Source organism: Leucopleurus acutus (assembly GCF_964270905.1).
Source record: "Leucopleurus acutus genome assembly, chromosome: 16".
Classification (NCBI taxonomy): Eukaryota; Metazoa; Chordata; class Mammalia; order Artiodactyla; family Delphinidae; genus Leucopleurus; species Leucopleurus acutus.
Window position 1 is genome coordinate 6,113,410 of NC_139158.1, and position 13,423 is coordinate 6,126,832.

A 13,423-nucleotide genomic window follows, 5' to 3' on the forward strand; every position below is an offset into this window, starting at 1 on the left:
AAATTCACATCTTGCAGGAGATAATTAGCCACAGCATCTCACCCTATACTCCATGAAGTATATATGCTTATCGCACACCCCCTAATAAGAAACTGATTCTGACCTTAATTATCACATTACTGAAGGCCTTCGTGAAGGATAAAGAGGGTGCTGGATACAGCAGCTGAGAGCTCCTATCAGGGCCTGTGCTTTCCCTTCCCACCTCCATCATCCCATTGAGCTTCCTGCAAGTGAAGCTTACTTACCAGGACCAGGGAGTCCCACACGTCCCAATTCCCTGATACCCCAATACCCCAGGATGGTGCAGAAAGATGGGGAAGGGGAGGGCATTTTTAGAAACGAGGGTTTCTGCTTTATATTGTGAAAGTGTCAGCTGACAAAAGGCCAAAAATGAGGCACAGAGCAGGAAAACACCTCAGCACTGTTGGCGGAGGCTCTAGGTGACCCCCCAGCACACTGGGACGAGATCTTGAAGCTCCACGGTTCAAAGCCCTGGGCTGTCTAGGAGCTGCAGAATGACCCCACCCCACCTTGTGCAACAGGAGCTTCTATAGGGCAGGGAAATGGCTGAACCAGTGAGGCAGTCCGCGTACCAGTCATCTTTTATTGGGTGTTAATTCTCCACTAGGATATAAAAGGATTCAGGGGTGCCAGGCAAAGGTCATGGTCAGGAATGCAGAGTGCGCCCTCTTCAGTGGTACTTGCGTAGCCGCTCGTGTTCTGAAGTTAGAAAGGCAAAATGGTAAGTTTCTTCACAGGTGGGGGTGAAGCCATCCTGAGAATTCCTTTCAGGAGATGACCCAGAACCTACTTGTGGAATTTACAGCTAATCTGCCACCTGGCCAGCCTCTTCCTTCCCTGAGGGAACACCCACTCAGAAAAACAGCACCCAAGCGCCCACCCTTCAGGGCCAGCACTGCTCTGGATGCCACAGAGTGGCAGGTGGCTCGACACTGGCAGAAACAGCCCATGAAGCCCACTCAGCGGCCACCAGACATCTCCCACCAGACCAACTCCTCTCATGTCTCAGCACCAGGAACAGCCACGCTTTTCCAGAGCACCACACAGACACTGGACTGTAGCACTCAACCTATTTCCCTCTTCACACTGGCTGCTAGGAAGATAAAGCCAAGTTTTCCACCAACCTTTGGCAGAGCCTGCAGTGGCTGATAGAATGCTGCCTAAGTATTACCTTTACCCCAGCTTCATCTTATTTTTCCTGTCTTTCTCTTTGCCACAATTTTTGCATTTAAAATACGATATATTCTGAAAAGTCCCTCCAAGTCATCAGCTTGTCTGCAGGGTGATGGACTTATAAGGTTGAAAGTGAACCAATACCACCCTGTCATGGGAAACCCCACTGAAGGCAAACCAACCCAGAAGAGACTCACTGAGTTCCTTGTAAGAACGGCAGTAGTTGAAAAGCACGTAAGCTGCAAGCACCATAGAAAGCCCAGCGATGCTCCCTTTCTTCACGTTGATGTACTTGTTGTAATACCGGTAGTAACCTGCAAAGCGGAGAGGAGGCCACTCCTCTGAGGGCACATTCTACACGTTCTAATAGGAGAGAGCAAAGCTGAGGAAAGGCCTGGGGGCAGGAAGAAACAGTACACAAAAGACAGCCACAGGGTAGCCAGAATTATATAGAGAAAAACATCGAGACGGGGGCCCCTGAGGAGGCTGGCAACCACACAGGCTCCCAAAGGATGATGACATGATGACACAGGACTGCTCTGCACTTTAAAATGCACAGACCTGAAGGATAGACCATTTCAAATACTCATCTTGAAAGTTCTGCCTGGCAGGGAAATGAGCATTATAGACTCATGTCCCCTGTGCTTCCAACTCATTTTCCTCTTAAGTCTTATGACATTTCTTTAAGACAGAGGTACTGGTACCGATTCCAAGCAATAGAAAACATTTCCTTGTCTGAAATATCTCAGAGCCAGCCTTTGATAGGACCGATCAAACATGGAAATTCGAGGGCTAACAATCTCGCTCTGTCCTTCTCTACATAACTTACTGGTCTGAGACAAGGCTTGTACTGGCCAAAGTAATTCAGGGCAAAGAAAGACCTGTTTGCCCTGAAGACGCAGAGATGTGCTTTTATTTACACATGCCCTTAAGGCTCTGACCTCTTTGAAACGCTCCAGCAATGCCTTTAGGGGTGAAATCCCGCATCAGTATCCAGCTTGGCAGCTCCCCTAGTTTGACTTCCAGGAGCTTCTTGTCCTTCAGTGGTACTGAAAAGGAAGTGCAAAAAAACACACACTGGAAGGTCTCCCAATAACACAAACAGCAACCTTCTGTGTCACTTATTTCAACCATTCAATAAAGGTGCATTCAGTAACATTACTAAATAGAGGCTGCATATGAGCAATATTATAAATAAACATGTCACACCAGATATACTATTTTAAGCCAGAGTCTATATAATGGCAGAACAGGCTTTTGAATAAAAGCTTGCTGGGAATAACTATGTAAAAAGAGAACTAAGGGCCATGAGGAAGAGGTAAAGCAGAGGACAGATGCCTTTGTAAGTAGGAGTGGGGGAGACAGAGAAGCTGGGCATATCTTGGCCAAAGGCACACAGCATGCAGGCCATGGAGGCAGGGTTCCACCTTAGGTCTGGCTCTCATGCTCCTGAAGCCAATCTGATTTCTACCTCAAGCATCCTACCTCAGACCACAGATGTCAAATGACTTAGTAAAAACCACTCTAAAGACCCAACAGGCCCCAGATCATTTTCCAATGAGAATCTGGGGACAGGAACGGCTCCTGGTTGAGGCCATACTGTATTCATCTCTGGGCTTAAGAGTAACATAGGAAGGGGGCCAGGGAGGGGTTGGCCCTGTGAATATCCAGATGCTCTTAAGGAGAGAATCTTTCTTCCCCTGTCCTCTTCCAAAAGATCAACTTTAAAAAGCTGTTTGGGGACTTCCCTGGTGGTCCAGTGGCTAAGACTCTGTGCTCCAAATGCAGGGGGCCCAGGTTCAATCCCTGGTCAGGCAACTAGATCCCGTATGCTGCAACTAAGATCCCGCATGCTGGGACTCAGGCTCCCTAAGGACCATCCTCAAGAGTCCACTGAGGGGAATCCCACAGGTCTCTTGACGTCTCCCAACCCTTATCAAGGACAAGGGCCTTCAGGCTTAATGGCAGCTTCTACTCTGCTACAGGCTGTCTGGAGAATGAGACACATGGCCTTGATGGACCAGAATGACTGCTTGTCAAGAGGTCACAAGTGACAGGTGGAGGCACACCTGGTTTTAGGGTCATGGTTCAGGTGGCCTGTCCCCAACAAACTGGCCCCAACCTTCCATCTAGACTTATCCAAACACATGGAGCACCTAGTGTGTGCTAGGCAGCCTGCTAAGCACTGTGGGTACAGCGCTGACTGCAGATGACAGCCTTGTGCTCAGAAGCCAGCATTCCATCGAGAAAGGCAGCCATCTCAAATCCACTCATCCTCCTGGGTTCACCACACTTCAGCCAAACCCTTTTCTGTTTCTCAGATGCAACAGGATTATTTTCACCTGAGGGCCTTTGTATCTGCAGTGCCCCTGGATCATCACAGGGCTATCTCAACTTAACTGTCATCTCCTAGAAGGCCTCCTGCCTTGCCTGCCTTATCTCAAGCACCAGCACTTCCTTCCCATGTAACCTCTGAGCTCCAGTTTCCTCCTCTGTGAAATGGCTTATTCCAAGGTTTGAAGGAGAATCTATGTAAAAGCATTTGGAACATGCTCAGAACTGTAAGCTGTTATTATTACTGTTGAAATCTCTTTAAGGTCCATGTGAAACATCCAAGAAAAAAAAAGGGAGGTGGCAGAGAAAGAAATGGCAAATAACTGAACTTTAGGACATTTATAGGGCTTCAGGGATTAACTGCACCCTTTAGTTCTTTTATGAACACAAACTGTGATTAGTTTGGTAATACTTTTGAAATGTGAGATAGTCTCAAATGAATTTCAGGAATGTTCCAAATCAGGAATATTGAGTGTCAATGATATTGAGCTCAACACCAAACAATAATGTCATCTGAGAATGACCTATACCCTACTCTGTCACCTTGCCTGTGTTATTTCAAGAAAAGTTTAACAAGTACACATCTTACATCCCAATTTTGTCATCACTTGAATTAGTAGGCTTTTAGTCCAAGAATTACTATACCACGTCTCTTGAGTAAGAACATGGTGGCTACCTTTGCTACACTCTCAAAGTCTTCTTGCATGCAGGGAGGAGTACAAACATGTCATTCTAATACCAACTGGCTTTAAATATGGCAATGTGGTAGGGAGGGGACGATGAAGGGACAGATGGAACTAGAATGGCAGAATGCTGCTAACTGTTGATGCTCTGTAACGAATACAAAGCATTCATTACATTATTCTGTTTTCTTTGTATTTGAAGTCTTCCACAATAAAAAGGTTGAAAATGCTTTTAAAAATAGAACTATGTTGGGACTTCCCTGGTGGCCCAGTGGTTGAGAATCCGCCTGCCAATGCAGGGGACACGGGTTCAAGCCCTGGTCAGGGAAGATCCCACATGCCGTGCAGCAACAAAGCCCGTGAGCCACAACTACTGAGCCTGCGTGCCACAACTGCTGGAACCCACGAGCCACAACTGCTGAAGCCCACGTGCCACAACCGCTGAAGCCCGCATGCCTAGAGCCCGTGCTCCACAATGGGAGAGGCCACCGTAATGAGAAGCCCGCGCACCACAACGAAGAGTAGCCCCCGCTCGCCACAACTAGAGAAAGCCCGCAAGCAGCAACAAAGACCCAATGCAGCCAAAAATAAATAAATAATTTTAAAAATAGAACTATGTTGGGGAAATGTGCAAGAGAAACATAGAATTTTAAAAATATTTTCAACTGGTATAAGGCTGGTGACTCAAAAAAAAAAGTATTTAGGTCACTGCTAGGCCCAGTGAAGCTATTTTTTCACATTCACACAAACTATGAAAACATATTCTCATTCTCATATTCAGGGGCTGACACAGTGCCTTGGCACATCACAGGAGAAAAAAGCCAACAATTTATTTTTCTTCATATTTATATCTCTGTACTATGAAGAAAACAGCATTTCCATAACCAAAACTAAGAAATTTATAAGCACAGAAAAAAAAAATCACATTAGCCTTAAGGAGAGCCAAGTACAGCACCATCACAAAATTCCAAGAGACCATCAGATTCATCAGAGATGCATCTACACTTATTCCGAAGTTTCTCTTTCAGTGGAAGGCAAAGGCCTTAGTCCTTGGCAGCCATACTGAAACCCTCCCCCAACACTCCTCTGCAGCGGCTGGTTCACACCAGTAGAGTATGCTGATGAACAGAGCAGACTCTACCATGGAGTATTCTGGATTTACTGCCACTTTGAAGCTGTGTGCCCTTGGGCAAGATACTGCTCTGTTTCCTCCTTTGTAAAATAAGGGTAAGAATAGTACCCACCTTAGCTCTAGGTACTATGTAAATAGGAATTATTATCTGTCTTTCTGCTTATGAGCTATCTAAAGGTGGGAGGGAGTTCCCCACACACAGTTCCTGTTTGTGACAGATTTTCAGTGAAGGCTGAGAAAGGACCACAGGTTCTTGGGAGGGCAGGTGACTACTTGGCTTGATTTTATGACTTCAAGAAGCATACTGTCCACCTATATGGAGAGACATGGAAATGCCAAGTGTCTTCTGGGTGCTAAATCCAACTCTGGGGTTGGCCAGAGCGAAGAGTTTTAGGTTTTGCAGGCCACACAAGGTCTCTAACATAGTCTTTTTTTAACAATTTTTTTTTTTTATTATTTTTATGTTTTTGGGCTGCACCGTGCAGCATACGGGATCTTAGTTCCCCGACCAGGGATCGAACCCGTGCCCTCTGCGGTGGAGTCTTAACCACTGGACCGCCAAGGAAGTCCCTTAACAAATTTTTTAAAAAACAGAAACTATTCTTAGCTCACAGCATACAAAAACAGGCCACATGAAATCCAGCCCATTGGCCATACTTTGTCAACCCTGATCTCATCTATCACTGTTAATTGGTATTTCCATCACTTTATTTGCTAATGGACTAGTGGCGTTATGCTCTGGCAACAGACACCATCTGAAAGATCATCAGTACTTGGACTCCAGTTCCTTCACCTGCATGATGCTGAATGGGCCAGGTGTGACATGACCTTACCCAAAGGTCACGCAGGGAAAGCTGGACGACTAGCATTCAACTGTGGGTCAGGCAGTGTTACAAGCACCATACATATACTAAGTTGTTTAACCCTTAGTTCATAGCACTCTTCATCTCCACTACAACCCTCTGCTTAAATAAGATACCAAGTCTCAATGCTTCCTTTTCACATGTTGTCTGTTTAAACAACATAACCACCCTGGATAAATATTCTCATGCCCGTTTTAACAGATGGGAAAAAAGCATCACTCTCATATTTTTTGATCCCCTTTTCATTTCTCCGGGCTGAAAATAAGAATATAGAAACTGGGGTAAGACACACATAGATTAGTCAAAATTCTGCCACTGTCACGCTGTGTGACAGCAGGCAAGCCACACCACATCTCTAACCGTTATTTTCCTCATCTTTAAAATGGGATCAACGTTCCCAACACTGATCCTGACAAGGCTACGGCGAGGATGCAGGGCTAAAACATGGTGGCTTCCGTATTTAAAAAAAAAAACAAACAAAAAAAACCAGTGTGGACGGTCCGATTTATACATGCATGTCATCGTAAAGCCTGCTGGTCATAAGGTCACCCTTGTGATTAAAGCTCAGGTTACCACGAGGCCCCAGAAACCTAGGTTTGAATCCCAGCTCAGCCCACTCACTAATAGTGACCTTGAATAGGTCACTTCACCTCTCTAACGCTATTCAACATATATATACATGCGTCAAACTCGACGTGGTGTCAGGCACCATCCTAGGCATTAGCTCCTCTTGGAACTTAATTTGAGCTTCGAATTTGCGCGGAGGGCTCAGGTGCAAAACAAGCGCCTGGGTTGCGGCAGGGCTGAGAGCAGCTATTCCTCAGCGGGGAGAGGAGGGGTGGCCCGAGACAGCGCATTCTCAAGACCCGAGGCGCCTCGCCGAGCTGCCGTCGCCCTCCCCGCCACAGCCGAGTGGCGCGGACCTTGGGCAGGCGGGAGGCGCGGCGGGGCGAGCTAAGAAGGGTTGGACGGCGTGGGACCCTGGGCAAAGGGCCCGGCGCGGCGAAGGTCCTGAGCGAAGGGCAGGCGGCTCCGGCACTCGGTCCCTCCCCTCCAAGTGCGGCTCTGAGCACTGGACCCCGAACCCCGACTCCTGCCTTTAACCTGGTAGCCCTAAACCGATCCGGAAACTTACCGATTGACGCCATCTTGAAGTCCTGGCTGTCCGCTCCTCCGGGCCGCGCGAGGACTGCTGGGTAGGGAGCATGCGCCCTGGGGGCCGGGAGCAGAGGCTCACGGGAAGCAGGTCGCGACTGGTACGAGGCTGGGACTTCAGGTGCGCCTTGGGGTGAAGGGCGAAGAAACTGGAGGGCAAAGCACCGCGACCCAGCAGTTGGGAACCTGGGGGTGGTGAAGGGGTGGGAGTGGAAGTGGTAGGACTTAACCTGGGCTCCCAGTTCTGGGAGGAAAGAGACTGGAAAGGACACCCCCCCAAAAAAATAATAATAAAAGGGAGGTGAGGAAAGAGCATCCTAGCTTTCTTATTCTGTCGTGTTAAATTTGTTGTGAAAGATGACAGGAGCATCTTAAGACCCTTCCTCCCAACTGTGCTTGATGGGAGATTAAAGGAATCCCCAACAGCAGGAAAAGCCGGTGTCCAGGCTTAGGCTCCAAATAGGTTTGATTCAGGAGTATCTAATGTGTCCAGGCTCTGGCGCTACGCTCTAAGGACAGAAATAAGCAAGACCCTAGGGTACATAGCTCCAGCTCTTCTTTCTGCCACTTCTTTTCCGGGCACAATGATGCCTCACCACCATTTTGTGTTTTTTCTGGAAAGGCCACAATAAACATTCTTGGTTAAGCAATTCTGAGTTGGGCAAGATGCTTTGATACCCTGAATCTCAGTTTTCTCCTCTGTAAAATAGGGATGTAATGCTTACCTTGCTGTAGGAGTTAAATGAAACAATGTATGTCAAAATAAAGGAATAAGAACTGAGTAGAGGGGACTTCCCTGGTGGCGCAGTGGTTGAGAGTCCACCTGCCGATGCAGGGACACGGGTTCAATCCCTGGTTCGGGAAGATCCCACATGCCATGGAGCAACTAAGCCCGCGAGCCACAACTACTGAGCCTGTGTGCCACAACTAATGAAGCCCGTGTGCCTAGAGCCCATGCTCCGACCCACCGTGATGAGAAGCCCAGGCACCACAACGAAGAGTAGCCCCCGATCTCTGCAACTAGAGAAAGCCCCCACACAGCAACGAAGACCCAACGTAGCCAAAGATAAATAAATAAATAAATAAGATCTGAGTGGATAGTAGGAATTGGACCAGTGAACTGATGGCTTCCTCAGGAAAGTGACTTGGTGGGGAGTTAATTATCAAACTCACTTTTTATCAGTCACTTACTTATTCACTAAATACACATTGCTGTGTACTGGGCACTAGAGACACAGAAATCAATCAGACATGGTCTCTGCACTCTAGGATCCCTGGTATTGTGCAGGAGACAGGTGTGTAGACAGGTGAGAGCACAGCAGTAGATCATGTATGCACAGCAGGGGGCCATGGACTCCTTAATGAGGGGTAGGTATATTGTATCACAATAAAATAAATAAAAATAATACAAAGTGATGGTTGAGATGAGAAATGGAGAGGCAAGCAAGGGTCAGAACACAAAATGCTGTGCATGCTACGTGAAGAGTGGAGTTTTTACTGAGGGAAACAAGGAGGCAGTGAGGGTTTACGAAAGACAGTGGCATGATCAGATTTACATTTACTAGAATGATAACCAGGCTGCCAGGTTTAGAATAGTCCCTCCAAATCCCAGGGACTTAAAAAAAATTGTTTTGCAGGTTATTTTTTACCCTAACTGCCCATTACAGGTAGTCAAGGGACTCTATTCGTTGTACTCACTCAGGGATTCAGGCTGGTGAGCAGCCCCCATCTCAATCACCTGGCTCAGGGTAGAGACTCAGCCGACCTGTCAACACCCAGGCCTGGGGGCTCACCGGTACTTCCGTGCACACTCATAGGCCGGAATTGTCACGTGGCTTCACCCGCCCAAGGAGCCCGGAAGTAAAAATCCACCTAGGGCTCCAAAGAAGAGAAAGTGAGAGCTATTTGGGAAATGGCCGTGACCTCTCCGTTAGGTCTCATGGTGATGAGTGGAGAAAAAGAAAGCTGAGAAGGATAGGGAGAGCCAGCGGAAGAAAGGCAGTGGTTGTAAATAGGGTGGCAAAGGCTGGTGGGGGTGTGGAGTGAGCCCCGTGGGTGTGGGTGAGGTGGCAGGCAGAGGGAGCAGATAGGCTTGTTTACAGAAGGGAAGCGGTGGAGAGCAGTGGACAAACGCATTCAGGAGGCGGATCCTTGGGGCTTGGGCACGGACTGGTTTTGATAGGTGGTCGTGGGAAGGGGTCAAGGGCATTCAGTTTTCTGGCCTGGGAGAAGATGGGTGGGTAGGGTAGGACCATCTCTGAGATGGGAGCAACTAGACCAGCGTTGTCCATACAGCGTTCTGTGGTGGTGGAAATGGTCTGTATCTGCACTGTACAATTGAATACCCACCAGCAACATCTGGCTTTTGAGTCCAAGTTATTTAATTTCAATTATTAATGTGGCCAGTGACTACCTATTAAGCTAGACCATGTTTTAAAATGTAGGTTTTATTATTATTCAGGTATGATCAGGGGATGATTGCCATTGAAAAGACAGCTCATGAAAAAGATACATGCAGGGACTTCCCTGGTGGTTCAGTGGTTGAGAATCTGCCTTCCAGTGCGGGGGACACAGGTTCCATCCCTGGTTGGGGGGCTAAGATCCCACATGCAATGGGGCAACTAAACCTGCGTGCCGCAACGGAGGATCCCACATACCGCAAGGAGGATCCTGTGTGCCTCAGCTAAGACCCGCGGAAGCCAAATAAATAAATATTTTTTAAAAAAGAAAAAGATACATACACCCCAATGTTCACTGCAACACAATTTACAATATCCAAGACATAGAAGCAATGTAAATGTCCACTGACAGGTGAATGGATAAAGATATGGTATATGTATACACAATGCAATACTACTCAAGCATAAAAAAGAATGAAATGCCTTTTGCAGCAACATGGATGGACCTAGAGATTATCATACTAAGTGAAGTAAGTCAGAAAGAGAAAGACAAATACCATATGATATCACTTATATGTGGAATCTAAAATATGACACAAATGAACTTTTTTTTTTTGGCCATGCCAAGGGGCTTCTGGAATCTTGGTTCCCTGACCAGGGATGGAACCCAGGCCCTCGGCAGTGAAAGCGCAGAGTCCTAACCACTGGACCACCACGGAATTCCCATAAATGAACTTATTTACAAAACAGAAACAGGCATACAGACATAGAAAATAAACTTATGGTTACCAAAGGGCAAAAGGGGTAGGGGAGGGATAAATTAGGAGTTTTGGATTAGTAGATACAAACGACTATATATAAAATAGATAAACAACAAGGTCCTACGTATAGCACAGGGAGCTATATTCAATATCCTGTAATTAACCATAATGAAAAAGAATGTGAAAAAGAATATGTGTATATACGTATAACTGCATTATTTTGCTGTATACCAGAAACTAACACAACATTGTAAATCAACTATACTTCAACTTTTAAAAAAGAAGAAATGACCTATCAAGCTATGAAGAGACATGAAGGACTTATACTCTAATAAAGATGTTAAAACAAAAAAGAGACATGGAGGAAACTTAAATGCATATTAAATGTATATGACTTATGAAAAGACATGGCAGACACTTAAGTGCGTGGCTGAAACTTAAATGCATATTCTTGCAGATTGGAAAGAAGCCAATCTGAAAAGGCTACATACTGTGACTCCAACCATATGGCATTCTGGAAAAGGCAAAACTATGGAGACAAAAAGATCAGTGGTTGCCATGGGTGGCAGAGGGGAGAGATGAATAGGCAGAGCACAGAGGATTTTAGGGGCAGTGAAAGTATTCTGTATGATATTATAATGATGGATATATGTCATTATACATTTGTCCCAACCCATAGAATATACACCGAGTGAACTCGAAGATAAACTATGTACTTTAGGTGCTTATGATGTGTCAGTGTAGGTTCATTCTTCGTAAAAACTGTACCATTCTGGTGAGTGATGTTAATAATGGGGGAGGCTATGCGTGTGGAGGGAGGAGTTATACTGCAAATCTCTGTACTTCCCTCTCAATTTTGTTGTAAACCTAAAACTGCTCTAAAAATGGCTTTAAAAAGATGCATCAAGTACCAGCCACAGGCTGTAGCCGGTATCATCTCTCTAGAAGTTGAGCTGCAACATAGAAGCCATGGTTTTCTTACTGAGTTACCTGCCTGGGTTTTGTAGGAAGGCTCTGTTCTCTGTATTTTTTTTCCTGGTTCTTGAATTATTTCTTTATATAACTTCACCTCCTTGTCTTTACTCATTTTCGTCCCATTCTTCATTATATGGAATGACTTCCTTTGGAGAGCCTTTTGCATGTTTTTTTCCCCAAAAGATTTTTTCTTCTTTGACTTTCGTTAATATTCTGACAATGTTGTAAAAACTTCTTGCCTTTATGGAGGTATTTTGAACAAACTGCGGTTCCAACGTTCAGCCAGTTGATATCTTCTTTTTAAGGAGAGTAAAGTCCCTAAGAATAAAATAGACTCCTGGAAAACTTGAAGAAATTCTGGCACAGGATAGAGTCATCCCTCACCCTAGCATAGCCATTAACTTGAGTCCATCTTACCAGGTTTCCTTAACAGAAATATCTGAACTTTCCACACCTGTGATGCCTGGGACTCTCTTCTAAGCCATGCCCTGACGTTCTGATGATTCTTAGCCAACACTGGATCCAAGAGGCTTCCTCTCTGCACCTGTCAAAACTATTCTAAGACCTAGTTTCTCATTCTCTATTCTACTCTCTCTCTGTGACCCTCATTTCCTTCACTTACAGTTATCTACAATACTGGATTTTTTTAAAGTGTTACAATATCACTTAATATAAAATGATTGCATGAAACAATACACATTTGCAAAGTCTATAAAAGCAAAGAGAATGACGGTCACAGACTGGATGACTTTTGAGCTGTTTTTTGTTCATTTAATCTCAAACATTAAGTATTCTCCAGCGGCTCAGAAGTCACCATGGGGACACCTTCCTCTCCTGAAGAGGGGATTGTCCCTTACTTGCGGGGCTTCACATCAAGGCACCGACACACCCAGTGTCTCAACCCTACAATGGATCATCTCCCTGAACGCCCCATTCCCAGCCCGGTTTCCAGGACGCAGCAGCTCCCCCTGGTGGCCCCAGACGGATATGCACAGGAGGGGAGCCGCAGGTGTTACCCCGACAGAAAGCCTGTTTCTGAGTCAGGCTGGACCCCGGAGATGCGAGTGCGGGAGGCAGCAGCCCCAGCCCTGGACAGAAATGGGGGACAAGGCGAAGGAGGAGACAGTGGGAGCAGGAAAGCCAAGAGCTGAGTCTGGGCCTGTAAAACGGGATATGGGATTGAGGTAAGAACAGATTCCTTAGCAGGGTCAGCTTTACAGAGCTTCTGGAAGGAAGGGATCAGCAGAAGGCCCAGAGCCAGAGACCAGTCTCTCTGCGCCCAGACCCTCTCTGTCCAGTATCATCTGGCCTACACCTGTGCTTTTATCGTTGCCCTTCCCAAACCTGAGCAATCGGAGGTCAAGCCTTCCGCCATATCACCATGGGACCCTCTGTTCCCTGTCTCCCATCTTGACTCCATCGGTTGAAAGCCCTCTAGAACTGCCCCGTCCTTGTCCCTGCCCCTCAGCGCCCTATCCTGCCACATCCTGCCCCTTGCAGCTTCTGCCTTAGTCTCCTGGTCCTGCCTGCTCTCTCCTCTGTGCAGAACTGGGAGATGTCCCTCATTTCCCAGAAAAATTGCAGCAGCTCAGTGACAGCGACTAGCAGTGATCACGATGTCCTGTCCGGAGGAAGGGAGAAGATCCGGTGTTCCCCGGGGCCACGCTTCCTCCTGGGGCTGGAAGATTTCCAGAGAGGCCAGGGCGCATGGTCGAGCCTGAGTAAGGAAGCCAGCAGAAGCACTACCTGGCATTACCCTTCGAGTCTGGGAGACCTCCTCTTCCTAGGACCCTGACCCCACCCCTTCCCAACTCCACAGGCAGTTTCCATGGTGACAGTAAACAAGCCTCAGCGCAGCCCTGTCCCCCTACCTTCACCTGCGCAAATGAGGTGACCCAGAATGACAACGTAGATGCTCAAATGGACA

At 46.7% G+C, this 13,423-nt stretch overlaps 1 protein-coding gene across 2 annotated transcripts; it reads right to left on the minus strand.

Moving 5' to 3' along the window:
• Positions 1–584: 584 nt before the first annotated feature.
• Positions 585–7,505, minus strand: ATP5MF (ATP synthase membrane subunit f). Of its 2 annotated transcripts, XM_082857962.1 has the most exons (4): positions 7,342–7,470; positions 2,136–2,243; positions 1,392–1,508; positions 585–720 (listed from the first exon to the last, which is right to left on the minus strand). In XM_082857962.1, exons 1-4 carry the CDS (start codon positions 7,352–7,354, stop codon positions 692–694), a joined length of 267 nt encoding a protein of 88 aa, XP_082714088.1. In that variant the 5' UTR covers positions 7,355–7,470; the 3' UTR covers positions 585–691. The 2 variants fall into 2 exon arrangements, with proteins under 2 accessions (XP_082714088.1, XP_082714089.1); XM_082857963.1 differs by lacking the exon at positions 1,392–1,508 and having other exon boundaries at positions 7,342–7,505.
• Between the last annotated feature and the right edge of the window lie 5,918 nt (positions 7,506–13,423).

Bases quoted from the DNA above. Each gene is read 5' to 3' on its own strand.
- ATP5MF (XM_082857962.1), bottom strand. The intron at 1,509-2,135 runs GTCAGAGCCTTA...TCCGCTTTGCAG, and splicing joins TGCTGGAGCGTTTCAAAGAG to GTTACTACCGGTATTACAAC. The intron at 721-1,391 runs GTGAGTCTCTTC...TTCTAACTTCAG, and splicing joins CCGTTCTTACAAGGAACTCA to AACACGAGCGGCTACGCAAG.